The 22,679-nt window shown below is 39.2% G+C and overlaps 1 protein-coding gene across 1 annotated transcript in view; it reads right to left on the minus strand.

Annotated features, from left to right (window-relative positions):
* Window positions 1-22,679, minus strand: part of LOC126252652 (kinesin-like protein KIF11-A) — a 226,820-nt gene that overhangs the window by 139,192 nt on the left and 64,949 nt on the right. The window contains exon 6 of the mRNA XM_049953558.1: window positions 3,401-3,830. Coding sequence (XP_049809515.1) covers window positions 3,401-3,830 — 430 coding nt within the window. The remainder of the gene's footprint in view (window positions 1-3,400; window positions 3,831-22,679) is intronic.

A 22,679-nucleotide genomic window follows, 5' to 3' on the forward strand; every position in this document is an offset into this window, starting at 1 on the left:
GGAGAGATCAAATATTATTAAGAGATAGTAATCAGAAAATGTCACTTTTTGATCAATTTCACTCCCCTTAACAACATGCGACTTTTTCTTGTTGTGCTGCCTGGAGACTAACCGATCAGGATAACCCACCACTAACAGTTTAATCACTGAAAGAACAAATATGACATGAGGTATTTCACATCCCATGTATCACAAGTATGTAATGAATAATTTCCAGGTGCACTTGGACAATTGTCTATGCCTGAATGGATTTCATCTCACTGGAGTTATTGTTTCAAATTAGAGTTTTATATAATTTGATCTTTTTACAGGCTTTTCAAAATCACTTTCTGATCTGATCCACCCTGAATGACAGTTAATCTAGCATAACTATGCTGACAGTATCGATTACAGATAATTTAGATTAACAATTTGTCAACAGAGGAGAATATGATTAATCTAGGTTCGAATATCAATACAAAAAAGACAGTTTACACTTGTCGCACAACAGATCGAGCCCTCCACCAATGCAAATCTGCTGTTTAAAGGCTTGTTTATATAAAAGTGTACACAAGTTTAATTACCTTGGATAGTGGCTCTGAAAACTGGAGCTCAGGCACAGAGATAACATAGCATAGAAAAAACCTGTAATGTTTACACAAAATTCAAGAAAAAAGTACAGGTCTAGGCCTAAACCTTACAGTTCAATTTATAAGGTATTATATCTGGACTGAATAATGGACAGTAAATATGACAATAGCAAAGAAGATCGAGGCATTCGACAGACAGCAAGAATAACTAACACTGGAGTATTACGATGAATACACAAATAACGTGCAATATTGACAATGTTTAAAATAAGAAAAACTGCAGACATAGTGTGATATAATAGATTGTTTACACTCTCCCTCACAGTCAGATGAAAGACATTCAAAAGCCAGTTAGCTAATTAGCAAGTAGACAAGTTTCCAATATGCGTGCTTTGATTTTCATTCGCACAGACAATGGGAAAAGCATGAGCACCGGACATCGGCACGATGTGATGCTGCCAAGCATCTCCATCTGCTGCGAGGGTGGTGTTTATATTTTGGCATCTCAGCTTGGCAGTGTTTTGGAAGGTACAGAGCAAGCACCTCAGTTGACAATGTAAATGCCAGGGCAAACAGTTGAAAGAAGCCAAGATTCGCTTTGGAAATTTTGTCCTGAATTATAAGAGGAGTCACGTATGTTGTAAATGTTCAATAAGAGAGTAACTAAATACAGAAGGGTTCTCTAAAAAGATGGTTACATCATTTTGTAGTGAGCTGGCAAAAACGTGATCTCTCTTGTAGTCCTTGACCCTTTGTAAGAAGGCGAAGAGATCCCACAATACACTCAGCGGCACTGCATAGTAGGTTCACAGCTTCAAGAAACTACAAGAATATGGCCATAAATCTTCAATAAGGTAAAACTGCTGATAAACAACATCAAGATGACAGATTATTAGTGAAGCAGTTGATTCAGTTACAACATTTCACCAGAACATATCTTACGGAACACCTAACAGGGTTGCCACAAGTTTCCTCAGGTGAAAGTCCCTGGTTTCCAGAGAAGTTTTAGCATTTTTCCCTGACAAATTTCGGAATCTCAAGAGTAAGTAAAGACACAAGTTGACAAAAAATGTAAGTACTTCCATATTTCTCCCCATATGAGCAAAAATCGTAAGTACCAACATCAGCATCTTTTGTAATGAACTGTTCTTAGATGGAGTAAGCAATCCAAATGGTATGTGTGTTTCATTAAGACCACTTATTTTATTTCCATAAAACGAAACATTTGGCGATGAAAATACACTTTTCCTTAGAGCCACAAGACAGATCTGAAGTACCTTCATTGATTTCAGAAATAACCCTAGAAAAACGAAGGCCTCTTGAAAGAAGCATGTAAGGCAGGGTAGAGTTATGAAAACCAACACTATAGGTGACCCACCAATAAAATGTTGGTTCTACTATGTTTGTCATTCTGTTTTGTCTATTATTTTACGGGTATTGTGTGATTTTTCTTTTGAGAAATATATGAGTACATAGCTTACAAACCAGCAGCGACTGCCACAATTTTCTTCTTATCGTCAATACTTTTTAATACATAAATTATTTTTGAAGTTCCAAACTGTACTATAATAAATAAAATGTCTATAAAACGCCGCACTGTACAATTTACTTGCAGTGAGACTGTCGCAATTCCTGAAATCATCACCCATGGCCTCTGGCCTGCCGGGGAGCACCACCGTCCTGGGGTCCTTGGACAAATCACCAAAATCCGCAGCATTATGCCACACACAAACAGACCGAACCTGCAGGCAGGTCGGCGAGACTAGATCCGACGTGCAGGGCTTGCACATTAGTGGGAAATGAAGGGCTTCAAATTTGCAGGCCTGACCCGTTAGATACCCATAGAAATGGCCTGCGGTTTTGGCACGTCATGGAAGTCCACTCGCGAGGCCAGCTGTTCACGTATCACAGACACCATGTTGATGAAATGAGACTGCAGTGATTAATCCATGCAACAGATAACTTGTGCAAATACTCTGAGAATCATAGTAATGAGGATAGGTAGCAACTCACCATAAAGATGATCGCTAGCAGCAGACAGGCATGCAGAAAAGACAATCACACTCTCACAACTAAATTTTCGGCCATAGCCTTTGTCAGAAAACAAGAGCATACACACATTCACAGTCACTCAAACAACTCATGCACACATGGCCACCATCTCCAGCTGCTATGTCAACAATATCTGAGGATCAGATCCAAACAAACCATTCCTCATGCCTCACTGCCTCTTGTTGGCAGACAGTGATGGCAGCACTGACTGCAAGCTGAGGGAAGAGGTAGGAAGGGGGGAAGCAGTAAGAACGAGGGAGTGGGACACGTACTCAGCTGTGCCCTGCCAGCGACAATGCACTAGATCTCAGTAAACAAACCCTTTCATCTACTGAGACAAACATGATATTTTCCCTGTGGTTATTTCCCTATTTCCTTGATATTTCCCCCGACACATTTGAAATTCCCTGGTATTCTCCAATCCCAGAATTTGTGGCAACCCTGCCTAATATAATCGATAATGAAAGGGGAGGATCAAGATTAAAAGAAGAATACCTTTGTTAGGTAACAAAGCAGTGGACACAATTACCAAGCAGAGGACTATGAGGCACAGATCAACTGCTATCTCTGCCACCTACACTTTGATTAGTCAGTTGTATCTTCTTTAAACATTTTCTGTTCTAAATATTTTTACAGAGGACACACACACACACACACACACACACACACACACACACACACACACACACACACACACACACAGCATGAGCAATGCCATTTTCAAGCAAGTGCATTTATAATGACAGAATATTACACGAAATATTTAATTTATTCCTTACCTTTATGAGCTGTGCTTTAGACAGTTTTTCATTCACTTCAGGTCTGTTCTGAATATTCTTTGCACGGTTGGCATATTCAAGTGTGCTCAATGTTTCTTCAATGTTGCACGAAGCTGGTGATATGGTGGCTATTATCGATGTTTTTGTTCTGCCTCCAAGAGAATCCTGAAGCAAACGTGTAAGCTTAGATTCTCGATACGGTATATGTGGAGCTTTCTCGACAAGTGCAGTTATAACTCGCCCCAAAGTTAAGAGAGACTGGTTGATATTGCCTGCCTCACGGGCACGTTTCTCAACTGCTCCTGAGCGGCCTATGTTCTCACTCCCAGCAAGATCAACAAGATTTAATTTGCCCGTTTTCAGTAGTTCCTCACTGTCAACAGCTTTCTCTCTCATATGGACTGTTATAGAGAACACTGTATGTGAGCGGCTGCAACAAAAGAAAAACAAGTGAACTAATATTGACATCACAAGTAAGACAAACAGATTGATGTTTTTTTTTTACTGAAATAAATGTATCAATTATTATTTGCTAATTAAATATGCAATGTAAGTTTTTCTAAACTGGTTTATAAATATTGATAGAATTAATTTTAAGAAAAATGGCATTATAATACACAGTAACTACACAGTAACTCAGTTCTAACAGCTGCAACAGGTAAATTACGATAAGGTACAAAATCCAATACACACACAATGCCAAACTTTAATAAGGAAAGAAAAACAATAAAATAATGGAAATCCAGGATGGAACAACAGTATGAAAAGGAAAGATTCCTGTTCGACATAAAAGGAGGTGTAGAGTGGCAGACAGGCACATTGAAAGACTGTTACGTATTATTCATCCATCAGACCATAGTCCATCAGATGTACACAAATCTAAACACCCACAAATGCGCATCTCACAGATACATGCCCACTTTCATCTCCTGTCAGTAAGGCCCGAGTGTGCCCGAGGTGAAGAGTTATCTTTGCTTGTGTGGGTAGTGGGTTTAGGGAAGAGGTATGAGGCATGGAGCTGAAGGGATAGCACGGTAGAAGTGGTGGAAGAAGTTAGTCTTGCCTGTAGAAGCTTGAAGGAATGTGGTGGACACAAGCTAGTGTGCTGCACTGAAGTGGGGTGGCGATGGGGGTCGGGGCGGGATGGGCGAGGCAGAAGTAGGGAAGATAAAAGGTCTGTGCAGGTGGACTGATGGGATAGAAGGCATGTGTAGAGCTAGAATGGTAACAGGGAGGGAGATGTATAGGTCGAGTACAGGAACTAGCAAACATAGACAAGAGGGTTACAGAACTAAGAACTGTTGCAGTCAGTCGCCATCTATGCAATTTAGGAAAGTTGATGTTTGGCAGTCTTTTTCAATGCACCTGCCTGGCACTTAACACTACTATGTAGTGAGTAGCAACTTATACTTTTCATACTGGAGATAAAATATGAACACTCGGTAGAAATGAACTTTGTTTTTGGAAGTTGACACGCAAATATGCAGAAGTTCACATTTTACATTGTCATACACTGCCAAGTGGTGATGTATTTGTGTCTGTGTAGCTTACGTTGCCAATTCTTAAAACAATAAGGGCTATGTTTGATGCATCACAATTGCAGTAACTATTGCATGCAACTGCAAAGGGCATAAATACCATCTAAGAACAACTGGTCAAGTTTTGAATAGCCAATGCACTAACATACATGTAGGCTGTGGTCAAATACTGATTTGTCTCCCACCTTGGGTTCTTCAAGTTCACGCGTGTAACAAAGAAACCAAGAAACTATCAAATTTTGTAAACCAGATTTATATTATTTAGGCATATTATTCAGAAGCACAGGCTCTCAGAAGCAAAGAGATCCATCAATTCCCTGACCTGGCATCAATTAGTATGTAATAACTTTACAGGAACACTGTGTTACTGAGGATAATGTCGGTAGGGTGTGTGAAGAATGAGGTAGTGAGTTTAGAGTCTGAAGGATGTTGGGAAAGGTAGTGTTCAATTGCAGTAATGCAATGGGCATGAGGAATGTTGGTGTTTAGGGAGTTGGCGACATCAGTGACGAGTAGATCCCGGTGGGCTGAAATTATTTCAGTGGAAGCACAATAACCAGCAAAAATGGAGTGTCTACGACTGTTGCCAGGTTTGTGCCTTTTGGGGAACAAGTAGACGTTGGGTGTGCAGGGGTTTTATAGGGGTGAGGAGATAATGGATTCAGGGGAAATGTTCTGGGAAGGGCCTAAGGCTTTAAGCAGTGACTGGAGTGTGTTGGACTTCTGGGATGGGAGGGGATCACTCTGGTGGAATTTGAAGGTGGAAAAGTCAGTCAATAGGTAGAGGCCTTCTGCCAGGTAGTCACAGCAATTCATAACAACAGTGGTGGAACCTTTGTCTGCAGACAGGATGATTAGGTCAGGATTTGCTTTGAGGTTGTATATTACTGTTCTTTCTTCTACTGAAATATTGGTTTTCTGAGGAAGGTACCTGGGGAAGTAGGTGGGGCTAAGTTGGAGGTAAGGAATTCCTGAAATGTAGTTAGGTGGGAGTGGGGGAAGATCACAGTTGAATGGTGGTATCAAATGGAATTGGCAGGGTTCAATGTTGGAATTTGGGTGGTTTTGGTTGGAGGGATGGCGGCAATGGAGTGCTTCCATTGCAGGGACTGGATGCTACATTTTTTCATTTTGTAAAGTGCACAATTTACATTCCTGAATATTTAAAGCAAGTTGACAATCTTTGCACCACTTTGAAATCTTATCAAGATCTACCTGAACATTTATGCAGATTCTTTCAGACAGTACTTCATTACAGATAACTGTACCATCTGCAGCAAGTCTGGGGTTTACTGTTAATATTGTCCATGAGGTCATTAATACACAACATTAACAGCAAGAGTCTAAATAGACTTCCCTGGGGCGCAATCGAAGTTATTTTCACATCTGATAACAAGTCACCATCAAAGATGACATACTGCACCCTCCCTACCAAAAAGTTCTCAGTCCAGTCACAAATTTCACTTGATTCCCTTATGATCATACTTTTGACAATAAACATAGGTGTGGTATCAAGCCAAATGCGTCTCGCAAATCAGGAATTACAGCATCTACCCAACTGTCTTGATTCAAATCTTTCTGTATGTTATGCGACAAAAATGTGAGTTAGGTTTCACATGATTGATATTTTCGAAATTCATGCTGGCTGGCATTTAGGTCAATCTGTTGGAGATACTACGGTATGTTTGAGCCCAGAATATGTTCTAAGATTCCACAACAAATCTATGTCAAGGATATTGGATGGTGTTTCTGTGGATTGCTTCTACTGCCCTTCTCATGGACAGGTGCGACTTATGCCTTTTTCCAAGAACTGGGCATGGTTTTTTGTTCAAGGAATCTACGATACATTATAGTTAGAAGATGGGCTAACTCTGCCGCAAATTCAGTACAGAATCTGACAGACATTCCATATGGACCTGGAGCTTTTTACAGTTTTAACAATTTCAGCTGTTTCTCAACACCACTGACAATAATAATTATTTCATTCAATTTTTTTTCTTTGGTATGAGGACTAAATTGGGGAAATTCTCATGGGTTTTCCTTTGTACACGAACATTAGAAAACAGTTAAGCGTCTCAGCTTTTACTTTGCTAGCCTCAATTTCGGTCCTGTCTCACTCACTCACTAGATACTGGACACTAGCTTTGGTACCAAAAAAATGGTTCAAATGGCTCTGAGCACTGTGGGACTTAACATCTGTAGTCATCAGTCCCCTAGAACTTAGAACTACTTAAACCTAACTAACCTAAGGACATCACACACATCCATGCCCGAGGCAGGATTCGAACCTGCGACCGTAGCAGTCGCGCGGTTCCAGACTGAGCGCCTTAACTGCGAGACCACCGCGGCCGGCCTTTGGTACCACTGACTGTCTTTACATATGACCAAAATTTCTTTGCGTTCTTTGAAAATTCATTTGACAACATTCTGCTACAGTAGTCATTGAAGCCACCGCACATTGCTCTCGACAGTCAAACGCGTTTCATTGAGCATCTCTCTATTTACAGCCTTACGCTTTGTTTTACACCTATTATGCAATAATCTCTTTCTTTATATGCTTCTTTACAATGACTGTATACCATGGAGTTTCCCTTCTATTATCATCTGTTCCACTGGGTACACATCTATCCAGTGCATCGTCAACTACTCTTTTAAATTTGAGCCATAGTTTGCTTACATGTTCCCACCTTGTGCTGCAAAATCCTCATTGTGATACAAAATTAGTGATTTTTATATAGCTCGATTAACATATGTATCTTTTTGCTTATTTTAGTTGCCCTCTGTACTTTGGTAATCATTGTTGCCACAACCACATCATGATCACTGATACCTGTTTCGCGTGGACATCCTCATAGATGTCAGGTCTATTTATTGCCATTATATCCAATATATTTCCATCAAGAGTGGGGTTGTGAACTATTTGCTCTACGTAGTTTTCACAGAAGGCATTTAGTAATAGTGCACAGGGCATGTTATCATACCCACCAGTAACAAAGCTGTTATTTTTGCAATTAATTGTTAATGATTAAAGTCTCCACTGATGATTACAGTATGATTGGGGAACTTGGGCAAACTGGGGTTTTCTACACTGTTTTCGGTTACATAAGGAGATGAGTATGGTGAGCAATTGAAGGATCCAGTAACCATTTTAAGCACAGCCACGATACTACTGCGACAAATATGCCACCTCCATTTTGCATTAGCCTATCCTTTCAATATACACTCATATTTTCCCCACAAATCTCACCATTTCAACCAGCTCTCTGCACTTAGTATTATGTGGGCTTCACTGCTTTTCATAAGCACCTCAAACTCTGGCACTTTGTTGCAAGTGCTTCAGCAGTTTACCATTAGGAGTTTACTAATCTCGCCTGTGTTAGGCATTTCTTTCAATCTTACGCCGATACTTCCAGCTTTCCTACAGCTATCCTTTATCTGGACTTGATAGATAGTTATACTTATATGGGGTGGGACACTACGAATGTAGTGTGTGGACATACAAGGTGAGAATGTGAGTCTCGTGGGAGGCATGTGCGAGATAGTCCCTGCAGTCACGCTATCCTCTGTGTCCTTGGTGGCTCAGATGGATAGAGCGTCTGCCATGTAAGCAGGAGATCCCGGGTTAGAGTCCCGGTCGGGGCACAAATTTTCACCTGTCCCTGTCGATATATGTCAACAGCTGAAGGTATTAATACAGGGTGTATACGTGGACGAGGAAAAAATTGCCGGATTTTTCCCGGATAAAAATACATTTTCTCCCGGATGAAAATACACTTGTTCTGTGGTAAGTAACAGTATACTTTTCCTCGGAACTGTAAAACTTAATCCTTTCAATGTTTGTCGTTTTATACACAGGCGCAGAATTTCACGGCACTTTAGAAAACAAAACTCAGAGAAAAAAACACGTTTTGAAAGATGTCCGATATGCAGCAACATGTACACTGCAGATTTTTGTATTACACGAAAGTATAAATTCGAATCCCACCAGCCACCGCGTGTTAGTTTCCGAAGGATTGAAATTGAGACTGCAATGTGCTTTTGAAAGCCAGTTGTAGCTCATGTCACGAGATCTCGCCAGCCAATGACAGCGGATATTCAGAGCATAGGACACGTGATGCAGTCAGTCAATAGCAACATCACTGTTAAGTAGCACAAATACGCAAATAGAAAAAGGTAATGGTTTAAATTACTATACATAGAGTTGCTCCAAGAAAAGAAAAGCTTACACATATAATATTGGTCTCTAAGATTAATAAGCCGCAAGAGAAGCTAAGCTTTCACACATAATGTTGACCTTTTTTGCTCGTGTTACACTTTAAGATTCATCACACAAATGTGCCAGTAAAATATTTTACAACATAAATGCCTGATCTCCTGGGCTCGAAAATATTCTAAACGGCCGCCCTCAAAGATCTGATTTTTGAATGAGAGTCAAACGCTTTGCGATTTAAGAAATTCATCGGACATTCGCGCACAGAGTTCATCTTGCGTAAAAGGAAATTTTCTTTGAAAGTAACACTTTCCAAACAACCATTCGGAATATTTTCCTGTGACCTGTTAGAAATAGATTCTTTTCAGCAGTTGCCAGAGAGCTCCAGGTAACAGGCGTTGCCGAGCTTGCGCAGGTACGATTACACAGGAAGCCCGTACGTTCATATGTGCAAAACATTAAAATATCTTACATTATGTCATAAACAAAACAAGAAATTGGAGGATACTCCAAGAGCATGGGAATTTTGTGAACCATACTAAAATACATAATTCGACTTAAAGTGCACATTTGTGTGCCCAGATTCAGATGTAAATTTTCTTGGAGTACCAGAACTGTATTATTTCATGTTTGGTTCTTAACTATGGCATAGTGTCATATGTGCCAGAAGATGAAAACGTGAACTTGAAATGCAGCAAACACTTGAAACTAGCCAATAGTGTGGAATTAAACACATTGTTTCAAATAAATTGACTTCCTCTGCAGAAAAGATTAATAAAAGTCAAATTTCTTTAACAAACCGACAACAGTAACTTCATTGTTCTGCAAGGCGATTAACACTTGACTGTCAGAAAGGTGGCAACAAAATAAAATCAAACTAATAACATATTTCAGCCTGCCGTAATTATGTGAATGTATTTTAATTCACTTGATAGCTCCTGGCCACAGAAATCCGTTTAGTTTTCATTTGACGTGAGAGCAATAAACGAAGAGGAAACAGCAATATCACTTAACGTAAACACTGGTCACGTGGAGACTATAGTGGCTCTCCCCCTCCATCGAGCGTTTGAGGTACGACGACCAAAATTTTAAAAATTCAACTTTTCGAAAATACCTTCATTTTGTTGCGCACATCTTTCTGAAGAGTCTCATACATAAAACATATGTTTGAGGGAACGTAAGACATGTTACTTGGTCTTAAGTGTTCCAAAGTGCAGTGTCACACCTCTTCACACAGCCTTCTTCCATCACACGTCTCTGTATTTCGCTCTGTGGAATTCAAACGTGTAATATTTTGTAATGGGTGCCATCAAACTATATTCTGGCCAGTGGAAATTAAAATGTCCTGTTGTGTCTCTCCTGCTCACAGTTGGCCGGTTTGACCCTGCCCCTCTTAAAAAGAATCTCGCAATTAATACTGGATGGGATTATTTGTAACTGGCAGAACAAGAACCCTTCAGAAAATTTGCAGTCTTTACTGCCTATTAGCTAGTAAATTGCTGTTGTGTGTGACATAAAATTAAATATAGGATACATAAAACGAGTAAAGACAAGAGACAAGAAAAACAGTACACATTTCTTCAATCCTTAAGTCCTAGCTTTTTATTCTATGTAATCTTTCCACCGCTTTATGTGGCATACTTTCTTTTTTGGGAAAGACTATTAGCTCATCGAAGTTCATCAACGTTTTGCCACATGAAAAAATGAAATGTCGTCGTCTAATACTAGAAAAGCTGTTAATACAAATTGTACCCAAGACTGGTGTGGTTCCTTGATCTGATTACGAATATTTTGTCACTGTCTGCTACATAAAACAAAATAGGGCTTTCTAATTTGCAGCAATTGTTACACACACCAAATAAACGAGACTGTTTTGATACAAATGGTCATTTTTATAACACGACGGAATATAATTCACGAAGTATGAATATAAAATGCCTCAAATGGTCATTTTTATAACACGACGGAATATAATTCACGAAGTATGAATATAAAATGCCTATTAGGCCTACTAAAATCAAAAAGTTTTATGTTAGGAAATAGTTCTACATATCATTCATATTCTATAGCTTCTATAGCATGAGATCGAGAAGTAGGAGTATGAAATTTTTATATAAATTTTAAATCGTCATTCTTCCGTAATTTGTGCCAGTCTGTTTCTCTGGTTAACTTCACTATCCCGGCCACAATCACCGCTTTTGTTATCCCGCATTTATTCTCTGGTTAGGCGTTACAGTATTACATGTTCGTACAACGTGTTTTCCGTGCTAGTCCCAGAATAGAACTTCAGCAGCTGCTAGCCAAGGCCTATATAACTGGTCCTTAGTAGTGTAGCGGTCTGGCTAAAAATTTCCTGTCAAAATTTCACTTTCTTGGATACACGGAGAAGACAATACGTAATCTTTGTTGCCTGTTATTCCTGTTAGTCGTTTATTTCCAGTCTGGTAGTCTGAATCTACGGAATTCGCTAATAATTATAACAACGCTGATAATTAACAAACCCTGTCAACTGCATAAAAAGCGACTGGCATTCACCCGTTCGACTTTTTTCTGCTCAGCTCCTGTAGACCGGTCCCCTTTTGTCCGCAGGAAAGTTTATTTCTAGATGCGACGGGGATTCCCCTGGCAGAGACATCACGTACACTATGCATGTGTTCAAAAATCAACTTATGATTCATTCAGAAATCAACTTCGAATTTGTTCAAAAATGTTCAAAAACCAACAGGGATGTGTTCAAAATAATATGAGTAATCGATAGATCAAATTGCACTGGATGCCAGGTGCTTTGTGAAAAAAGGTCTTTTTCCTCGGTAATACACAAATCATGCTCGTAATGATCGTCTTATTTCGTGAACGATTCAAGATAATGAAATGAAGTGTTTTGCAAATGACAGCACACAAAAAGGCACTATTTTGTATAACAAATACTCTAAACTTTTTTATTCACTGAGATATGGAAGGAACCTGCACCCAGCAGCGACAGGTCGGAGGCTCAGGACACAGACAGACATTAATATCACTGTAGGAAAACTTAAGTGGCATGTGGATGTAAATCCACAGCATCTGGCACATGGTGGAGCAAGACGTGCATATATGTTCACAGCTGTGAAAGGGTTAATTAACACCAGAGAAATAGCATAAAGTTAAACAAAGCAGTGTCGTGTTTGATACGTTGCACCATGCTTGTCTTGTGATCTGAGCCAAGTGCAGTTATTGGTTCCTACCTCTGACTACCAATGTGTATCACTTCAGTTTATTTCTTGCAGGCCAGTCCACTTTAGGTTCCTATTTCCCTGTTTTATTTAATGGAGCTATAAACTGTTAGAAGATATTCCTTACCAAACCTTTAACTCTTTACACAGTCTTCTCACATGCTCAACTCAGTGAGTTGAGTTAATAACTTGTTTGTCAATGATATGAATTAGTTCTGTTTATCGCATAGGCCCTGCATATCAGGGGTATAGTCACGAAATTAATATAGTTCCCTTGTGCTAAATCTGTGTAATAGCAATTTGCCTCACTCTGGGTAGCTTCAAAAAATGGGAACTTGGTTAGTTTGAATTTAACTCAATACCACAAATATCACTTTCAATCAGTGTTAAGTTCTCCGTGGTTCCATATGTCAACGTGAAAATGTGCTGTGGCCGGCATTGCTATAGATCATAGTTTATTGCACACATTTACCAAAAAGATCAAACGACAGTAAACCTCATTACACCACAGTTACTCATTGTGGCTTGATGGAAACATTCAAATTCCAGGTGAAAAACTTCATGAAGAATCACTTCTAAAGAGAAAAGAAATGAGATGTAAGATGTTAACATTGAACAACACAGGGAGGTGTTCTGTTTAGGTCACATGATATAAAATTTATTTTCAACCATTCTCATGTTCTGCATGTAATACAATGATCATATAAAAACAGGTCATCTGCCACCATTTCTATTAAATGTAAAATGCAAATTAGACATTTTTTAAGGAGCAACACTAACACCAGTAAAGCATTTAATACTCTCCAAAGAGATTAGCTGTAGTTGACATTACACAGGACAAGAGCGCACAGCTCCACCACAGCAGCAGCTGCCAGGTGCCAGCAAGTGGGCTCCAGAGAGCTCTGACGCATGCAGCATTCACAGGCAGACAGTATTCCAAGAAATCTGCTGCAAAAATGTTATTGGACAGAACTGTTATTACTGGTGTGTCAAAAAGTGAAATACACTGTAGCTGTGCTACAATTACACTCAGTGCTTCAGCATTCAGATGAAAGTCGTCATAAAAATTTAGGAAATGAGCAGTTTCGACAGCGTGACATTGCATTCAGACAATGTGCTATTTACCACTAGACCACAGGCACAGACATATCTTAACAACTCAAACAGAAGACAGACTTCCTCCACCGACTGCCACAGCCTGCAGTGTTGCCAGACTGTACAAATAGTCAGACTACCAGCATGCCCATATTATTCGACCCACGTCATGATCAGCACAGGCTTAGATTCAGTGGCCGACAGCTACCAGCAAGGTTTTATGTCAAAGAGAGTACATCTGGCAAACAACACTGAATAGCAGTAAATTACAGACTGGGGGAAAACCAGAAAAGAAGTTAATGCATTTGGGCTGTGGCATTACAGAACGATGCTGAAAATTAAGTGTACTGGCAAGAAAAGAGGGGCTTTTACGAAGAATCAACAACAGATAATATAATAACCAACTACAAGTAATGACAGAATTATGAGACATGTTAAGACATCAAGGAATAACTTACAGCACCAGAAGGAGCTGCAGACTGAGTAACTGTATGGAAAGACAGATACTGGAATATACCCCATGAATAATTAAGGACAATGGATGTAAGTGCGACATTTGATGTGTTATTCTTAAATGAAAAAATGCTACAAAAATGGCCCATTTTGTTGGTTTGTATCTTAATTCAATACCTCAAATACCACTTTCGATCAGTTACGTTTTTCATTAATCCTTATATGTCCCTCAAGCTGTGCAGTGTGACTGCTACAGAGCACACACTGTAGGGTATACACACATCATGATGGGCTACATCAAATTAGTCTGAGGACTGTTGGAAAAGCCGATCAGTGTCCACATAGCCAATAATTATTCATACATCAAAGGTAGCTGACTTCAAACTATATACAAAATTCAGGATGGCTTTATTTTTTTGCTAAAAATAATTTAGCAAACAAATGAAAACAGCCCTTACCTGCAATTTCTCTGAGCAATAAGTGGGGTACTGCATCACATTAAAGACCACTATCTCATTATTATGCCAAAATGACAAGAATTCTGCAACCGAAGAATTATGGCACACAAGAAAGCACCGAAAGGCATGTACCCACTAGCAAGTAATTTCCACAAGTTTATGCTGAGGTGTTCATACTTTAACAAAAACTTCTAAAAGTTGTTTGGGAAAGTTAATTTCAGGAACCTGCAAGTACTTGCAGACATGTTTTGCTTCATGTGATGGGCAAGTGGAAGTTTACAATGTCTTGTTGATTTCTCAAAGCAGCTGGCACCACTATTGAATTATTATTATTATTATTATTATTATTAATTTTAAGTTTTGAAGGAACATGTAGTTAGTTTCATTTCTGCACAGAGACCATAATTTGTGAATGCTTTTGCACATTCAAGCACCTGTTGTCTCAACATCTGCTACAATATTTTCCTATTCTGTCCCACTTTCTAATCCTATTCTTAAAATCCAAATGCTTCTCATCACATAATACAAGGAAACACACTATTTACTGTTAACAACTATATCATGTCACTGGTTAACTTTTTCTTCTTCTTCTTCTTCTTCTTCTTCTTCTTCTTCTTCTTCGGCTACTGCTCCTCCCTAGTTTTGACACCAACATTTTCGTACCAGTGTTGAACACACGAAACTTCTGCAAGTCTGAGAAAAACTTTTGGCAATCGGCATGTTGGCCAAGTAACCGCAAAAATGACAAGAAACTGTTTCCACTAGCTTGTGGAAGTAGACTTGTTGGGTGAATTTCCACTGCTAATGGCTTGCAGAAGTAGCTTCTACAAATGAATTGTGGAAAGTTTACTTGGTAATGGATGTGCTTAACCAAATGCAAAGAAAAGCCAGTTACTTTGTGTAATATGTACAACTAGAATGTAGTGCAGCAGAAGAACAACGTCTATATGTTAAGGGTGGCCAACCTGCGGCCCGCAGGGTGCTAATTTTTGGCCTGCAGAGCTGTTTCCTGTTTGGAAGGGGGGGAGGGGGGGGGGGGGAGATCACTATATTGGATTTATTTTGAAAATAATCCCACGCACCATCTTAAAGAAAATATAGTACACCTTGACGATATGCAATCAATAATCAGCAGTAGTATGGATCATGCAACTGGATACATTTGTTGCGCTGCACAAGTGAGACGAGTGCCAAACATAGCCAATATGTCCCATATTTAATTTTACTACAAACTCAAAACACGATCGACTGTAAAGTTAAGGGCCTTCGGGTGTATATTTGGTGCAGATTCGATTGTGATAGACCTACCATCACTTCAGGTAAGTTTGCCAGCTTTTATGTTTTTACAATTAATCTCGGATGCTTGTCTTTAGTTTTAGTAGAGTTGTTTTATGTATTCAATTTGGTGAGTAGGTACACTGAATGACATTAGCAATAGTTTCTGCCTCAGTGCCTTCTTTTCATTTTAGTAGTACAAAATAAATACATAAATAAAATTAATAATGTGTCTTTGCTGATGAGGTTTAAGACTCCTCACGATAAAGGTAGAAAAGGGACTCTCCTAATGTAACTTCATCCAACTCTCTCTCTCTCTCTTATTTACAGCATTTGAGAATGTTATCAACTTGAAATGCAGAAAACTTTTAAGAAACAGTCATGACGAAAAAAGTCAACATGGAAGTCGAAATTTTAAAGTAAGGTTGATAGGTTGCATGAAACGTAGATAATTTTTTATATTTATAATGCATGATGTGGAGAACTAAAATATCAGTTTCCTAAAGCAGTTGAATACTAATCACAACTATCAAAAATTTTCAAGAGAACAGACTATGAAGTTTCTCAAGTGCATATAATACTCAAGTGAAGGACAGATAACTCGATGAGTAGTGTAACACTGTGGTACGATGTTAGCTATCCATGTGGAGGGCAAGGGTTCCATTGCCATTATGTTTTTAAATATAAGTTAATAGCTGATATATATTTTTGAACACAGTCGCATGCTCTACAAGCATTTCTGGGAAGTGTGAAATATATAAAGATCGGAATGTTCACATGACGGTCTATCGTCAACAAATAAGACCTAAGGAGGAGAAAGTTAGAAGAGTTCGGAACTTTTCAAGCCAAGTGGACTGTAAACTTTTTTTGTGGAATATAAAACAAAACCCATGTGTCTGATATGCAATGAATCTGCCTCAGTTCCAAAAGAATATAACATCAAACGGCATTACAAGACCAAACATGCAGTTATGTTTGACAAGTACAAGGGACAATTTTGACAAGATCAGGTAGACGACTCAAAAAACAACCTGTGCTCAACATCGTTTTTTTCCAATATTCGGATGGTGAAATGGTTAAGGAATGTGTAGACAGAGTCGTTGAAATTGTGTGTCCAGAAACAAAAAATGATTTCTCAAAAGTAAGCCTGTCTCGTCAGACTATTACTAGACACGTGGATGAAATTAAAAGACAAATTGTAGATAATTTAAAAAGTCGTGAATCTGAGTATATTTTATTCTCCAGCTTTGGACAAATGCACAGATATGGCGGATACCGCCGAAGTGGCGATTTATGTCAGAGGTGTTGATGCCCATTTTAATAAGAGAGACAAATCAGTAGTGCTGTATCCACTTTAAGGATACCAGAAGACAAAAGATTTGTTGGAAGCAATTATATGACATTAGCCCTTAGCTACACACGCTGCTGCAAGTTACACCAGTACACATACCCGGCACTCCGTGCCGCAGTTCCATTTTCCAGCAATCATACCACATAGTATTTTTAAAATATTTATTGAGCAAAAAAATTTTAGTAGTACAACTATTACAAATGACTCATGATGGCAAATATAATACTTTAGTAAATATTTCAAATATAACTCATTACTTATGACTAACTAGGAACAATGTTGCATAAAAAACATAGCACTGAACAAATATTTAGAAAAAATAAATACTAAGGTGTCACGGGTCTTCAAATTAAATGTTGCAGGCATTGCAAATAGATTTGCAGGTGGAATGCTTTTTGCACACAAATCGCGTACACTCTGAGCATGTTATTGTAGTTTTATTCTTGTGATGTTTACCACACTCATGGCATGGACCAGATCTTAGTCGCTCTCCTGAGGTTTGAGGGATTACTGGTAAATCAGAAGGCTCCTTGTATTTGACCAAATACACTTTTATATCTGGGGGTAGCGATTGTATGTGAGCCCTCTCTTTCAGATAACCCTCAAGTAGGCTAAATCCCAAGTTCTCAATAAACTCTCCTCACCTTTGCCTCTTCCTTTCCAATGTTGATATGTCGTTGGCAACAAAAATAATATGGGCATTTACAACTGCCATACAAAATATCTGAAAAATAATACTAGTGGCGACCTCCTTGTCCTTCGTCTCTTTGAATAATTGGCACATTTTTGGTCATGTTAATCAACGCCACCTAGCGTTATAATCAAGAATAATGTCTGGTTTTGATTTCGGAACGTGAGACACCAGAGTGCAACAATCTTGAAAGCCAAATAAAGTTGATCCTACTGGGCGATTTCGGTTAGGAAGGAACTCAAGAGGCATGTCTGGCTTGTTCTTCTTCATGGTAGCTAGAAAAGTAGCGCCATTTTCAAGAAGGGTGTATAGCAAGCTCATAACCTGAATAATAGTTATCAGTTGTTAAATTTCTATGTGAACCTTTCAGTGGTGCTACTAATCTCTTTATGATGTCCATCGGCTTGTTCGATAGTACATATTGCCCTGGACGCCACAATAAATCTCAAAATGTGATACATAATACGTTTTCGCATCACATAAGGCACACATTTTTATGCCATATTTGGCTGGCTTATCTGGCATACAGATGATGAAGCCACGTCGGCCTCGAAATGGGTGGAGCATTTCATCAATGGTGACAAATGCAGATAAACAATAACTTTTCTGAAAATTTTCATTTATTTCTGAATAAACCTCTCTAATTGGGGCTAATTTATGTACCACACATCTCTGTCATCAAAGTGTAGGGAATGTACACTACTGGCCATGAAAATTGCTACACCAGGAAGATAACGTGCTACAGATGCGAAATTTAACCGACAGGAAGAAGATGCTGTGATATGCAAATCATTAGCTTTTCAGAGCATTCACACAAGGTTGGCGCCGGTGGTGACACCTACAACGTGTTGACATGAGGAAAGTTTCCAACTGATTCCTCATACACAAACAGCAGTTGACCGGCGTTGCGTGGTGAAACGTCGTCGTGATGCCTCATGTAAGGAGAAATGCGTACCATCACGTTTCCAATTTTCATAAAGGTCGGATTGTAGCCTATCGCTATTGCAGTTTATCGTATCGTGACATTGCTGCTCGCGTTGGTCGAGATCCAATGACTGTTAGCATAATATGAAATCGGTGGGTTCAGGAGGGTAATATGGAACGCCCTGCTGGATCCCAACAGCCTCACATCACTAGCAGTCGAGATGACAGGCATCTTATCCACATGTCTGTAACTGATCGTGCAGCCACATCTCGACCCCTGAGTCAACAGATGGGGATGTTTGCAAGACAACAACCATCTGTACCAACAGTTCGCCGATGTTTGCTGCAGCATTGATTATCAGCGCTGAAGCCATGGCTGTGGTTACCCTTGACATTGCATCACAGACAGGAGCGCCTGCGATGGTGTACTCAACGACGAACCTGGGTGCACGAATGGCAAAACGTCATTTTTTCGGATGAATCCAGGTTCTGTTTTCAGCATCATGCTGGTCGCATCCGTGTTTGGCGACATGACGGTGAACACACATTGGAAGCATGTATTCGTCATTACCATACTGCCGTATCACCCGGCGTGATGGTATGGGGTGCCATTGGTTACACGTCTCTGTCACCTCTTGTTCTCATTGACGGCGCTTTGAACAGTGGACGTTACATTTCAGCTGTGTTGCGACCCGTGGCTCTACCCTTCATTCAATCTCTGCGAAACCCTACATTTCAGCAGGATAATGCACGACCGCATGTTGCAGGTCCTGTACTGGCCTTTCTGGATACAGAAAATGTTCGACTGCTGCCCTGGCCAGCACATTCTCCAGATCTCTCACCAATTGAAAACGTCTGGTCAATGGTGGCCGAGCAACTGGCTCGTCACAATACGCCAGTCACTACTCTTTATGAACTGTGGTATCGTGTTGAAGCTGCGTGGGCAGCTGTACCTGTTCACACCATCCAAGCTCTGTTTGAATCAATGCCCAGGCGTATCAAAGCCGTTATTACGGCCAGAGGTGGTTGTTCTGGGTACTGATTTCTCAGGATCTATGCACCCAAATTGCGCGAAAATGTAATCACATGTCAGCTCTAGAATAATATATTTGTCCAATGAAAACCCGTTTATCATCTGCATTTCTTCTTGGTGTAGCAATTTTAATGGCCAATAGTGTAGTAAAAATCAAAATCTGTTTACTCCAAAAGCAGCCCTGGCCACCGTAAGACTGGCACTATTTGTCTTCCACGCATGCGAAGCATCACCTCTGCAACTCTTGTTGACAGCTAAAATATATAAAAGCCCTAAAAGACCTATGATTACGGACCGAGAGGTGTCCTTACAATCTTTATCTCTGGAATAAATGCAACTACTTCTCTTTCTTTCTATATATAGATTAGTGTAATTTACAATTTTATCTATAATATCAATTGTAAAATACTTCAAAAATGCATGAATTTCAGTTTTAGCATCCTGTGAGACGTGTGGGTTCAGGAAAAAATTTCAACAAACTACATGAAGACATTTTCGAGGTTTGGGTCACTGGATTGCTAGGCCGAAATGTTTCAGACCTTTTCCCCTGCCCCAAAAACACTTTAAATCCACTTGGCAGTTCCAGAGTTTCTTGGCCTTTGTACCCTGACTGTTCAATCTCGTTGGAATGGTCATCTTCAGTAATTCTCTCTTCTTTGGCACTTTCGTCTGAAAAATCGAAAGTATCTTCTTGCTCTAATCTGCCTTCACACTCTTCATCAGAGAGCTCTCTTAGTAGCTCCACAATCTCTTCTGTCTTATTATAACGTCTAGACCTGAAAGATGAAAAACGAGGGAATAATGAAAGCAAAAGTAAAGCAAATAAACGACGAAAGTCAATAGAATAATTAGACGAATGAAGCAAAATGTAGATTATTTTTGTAATAGAAGTAATAATAATTATTCATTAATAAATGTATAATACTAAAAAAGCAACAAAGTAGTAAAAAAAATACTTACATGATCATGTATTATAAATATAATTGTAGAACACCAACACACGCAATCAGTATGGGTTGCCGCAATGAGGAAGTCTCTCGGTTAAGGGCTTGCAGACAACAAGCTGTAAATCACACACACAGGCATGGAGTGATGCGGGAATCACGTGGAGACTTCTGGTGGGAGAATACCTGGAAGCTCAACTTCAAGCCTCCCATAATTGCTGCCAAAACTCAGAAATGCGCCATTTGCGGCATGGAGTGCCGCTAAGCGTGTAGCTAAGGGTCAAGTCGTGTTTCATTAAAACATAACAACCTACTGCGGCTAACAGACAGACACAAAGGTTTAGTCTAGTTGATTGAAAACGAGGCCAGCAAAGTTGGCAATACATCGATGCTAAACTTTCATTGCATTATCCATCAAGAGAACTTATGTGCAAAGTCCCTCAAAATGGACCATGTCACAAAGGTAGTTGTCAAAACAGTGAACTTCGTTAAGTCGAAAGGACAGAATTACTGTCAGTTTCAATTTCTGAAGTCTTCAGATTCACTGCATGATAACATATTTTTGTATTATACAGAAGTAAGATGGCTAACCCGTGCAAAAATGTTTAAGAGTTATCTGAAGCAAGAAATGCCATCATTCTTTGAAAGCAAGTCAAAGAGACTCCCAAAGTTCAAGGAGAAAGAATGGCTTTCCAACCTGTTCTTGGTTGATACAACTAGCCATTTAAATATGTTAATACCCGACTCTAAGGAAAATATCATCTGATTAACATCATGCATGATATTTCCGCTTTTCATATCAAACTTGGGCTTTGGGAACAACAGTTATGAACAAATAAATTCGCCGTCACACGGGTATTTGGACAAAAAGAAATATCCAATATTTTACGAATATTCTTTAAAAATGATTTCATTATTTGGAAACACTAACATGTGTTAACAGCTTTTTAGTCAGCTGAGTTACATCAAATAACAAATGAGAACACGAATTACTGATGTTCATCCGGAAAACTTGTCGCATGTAGCAACAATTTCAGTTGACATAAACACCGACTCACTCAGTTCAAACAAAGACAGATATCCCACTTACATTGCTTTTCACTAAACTGTATAATATTTTTTCCTCCAGTATCCTTTATTTTCTTTAAAAACTAATCCAATATTTTTGCTTGTTTTGGTTCACAAAACAAAAATTGGTAATGCACCCTGTGGGGAAATCCCCTCTCAAAAATTTGGATTGCCTGCCAAAAAGGTTGGGCACCCCTGGTCTAAATAATACACATTTCACCACCCTTCTATGTGCTTGTACCTAATTTCAGGTACAAACTGACACACAGTACAACTGCAGGAAAATTTACCCAACTACTTTTCCAACACAGTTTGAAATATATATTATTTACCAGCATATTATCATCTCATTACGATAGTTTCTTTTATGCTGGAAGCCAGCTAACAAGTAAAAATATACTACATTCACAATTGATTTTCTTTTTATAACTCAAGGTTCATTGGTTGGTCGAGTTGAGGAGAGGACCAAACATTGAGGTTATCGGTCCCATTGGATTAATGAAGGATGGGGACGGAACATACCGTGATTCATTAAGTTCTCATTACCCTGTGTTCCAAACACTGATCTATCAATCTGCTTACTGATTGCAGGCTACAGTAACTAATTTTTTTAATAGTACAATCAAGGATTAAGTGAGTGTCTTGGAGGTGATGTGTGCATACAGTAACCACATTTTGCTGATACAGGTTGAAAACTTACTCTGTATAGTATTTATACGTGATTAACTAGTTCTGACTTCGGTTTCAGATAGAAAAATTAAAATATGAATAGCCCATTGACTTCAAGTTTATTTTAGACTGAGTACAAGCTAAGCTGACAAAAATGAGGAATAATATTAGCCCAGCCCAGTTTAGCTCATTTTTCCAAAGTGACTGACAAAAACCATCAAAATTAGGAAGCCCAAGAAAGGATTTAAGCCCTGTATTTTGTGAGTGTGAATCCAGTGTCTCAACCTGTGGCATGGTCACAGAACTCTTTCACAATCACAAATTTTATCTTCTTTGGTATCACCCCACTACTTCATGT

This window comes from Schistocerca nitens, chromosome 1, assembly GCF_023898315.1.
Source record: "Schistocerca nitens isolate TAMUIC-IGC-003100 chromosome 1, iqSchNite1.1, whole genome shotgun sequence".
Lineage (NCBI taxonomy): Eukaryota > Metazoa > Arthropoda > Insecta > Orthoptera > Acrididae > Schistocerca > Schistocerca nitens.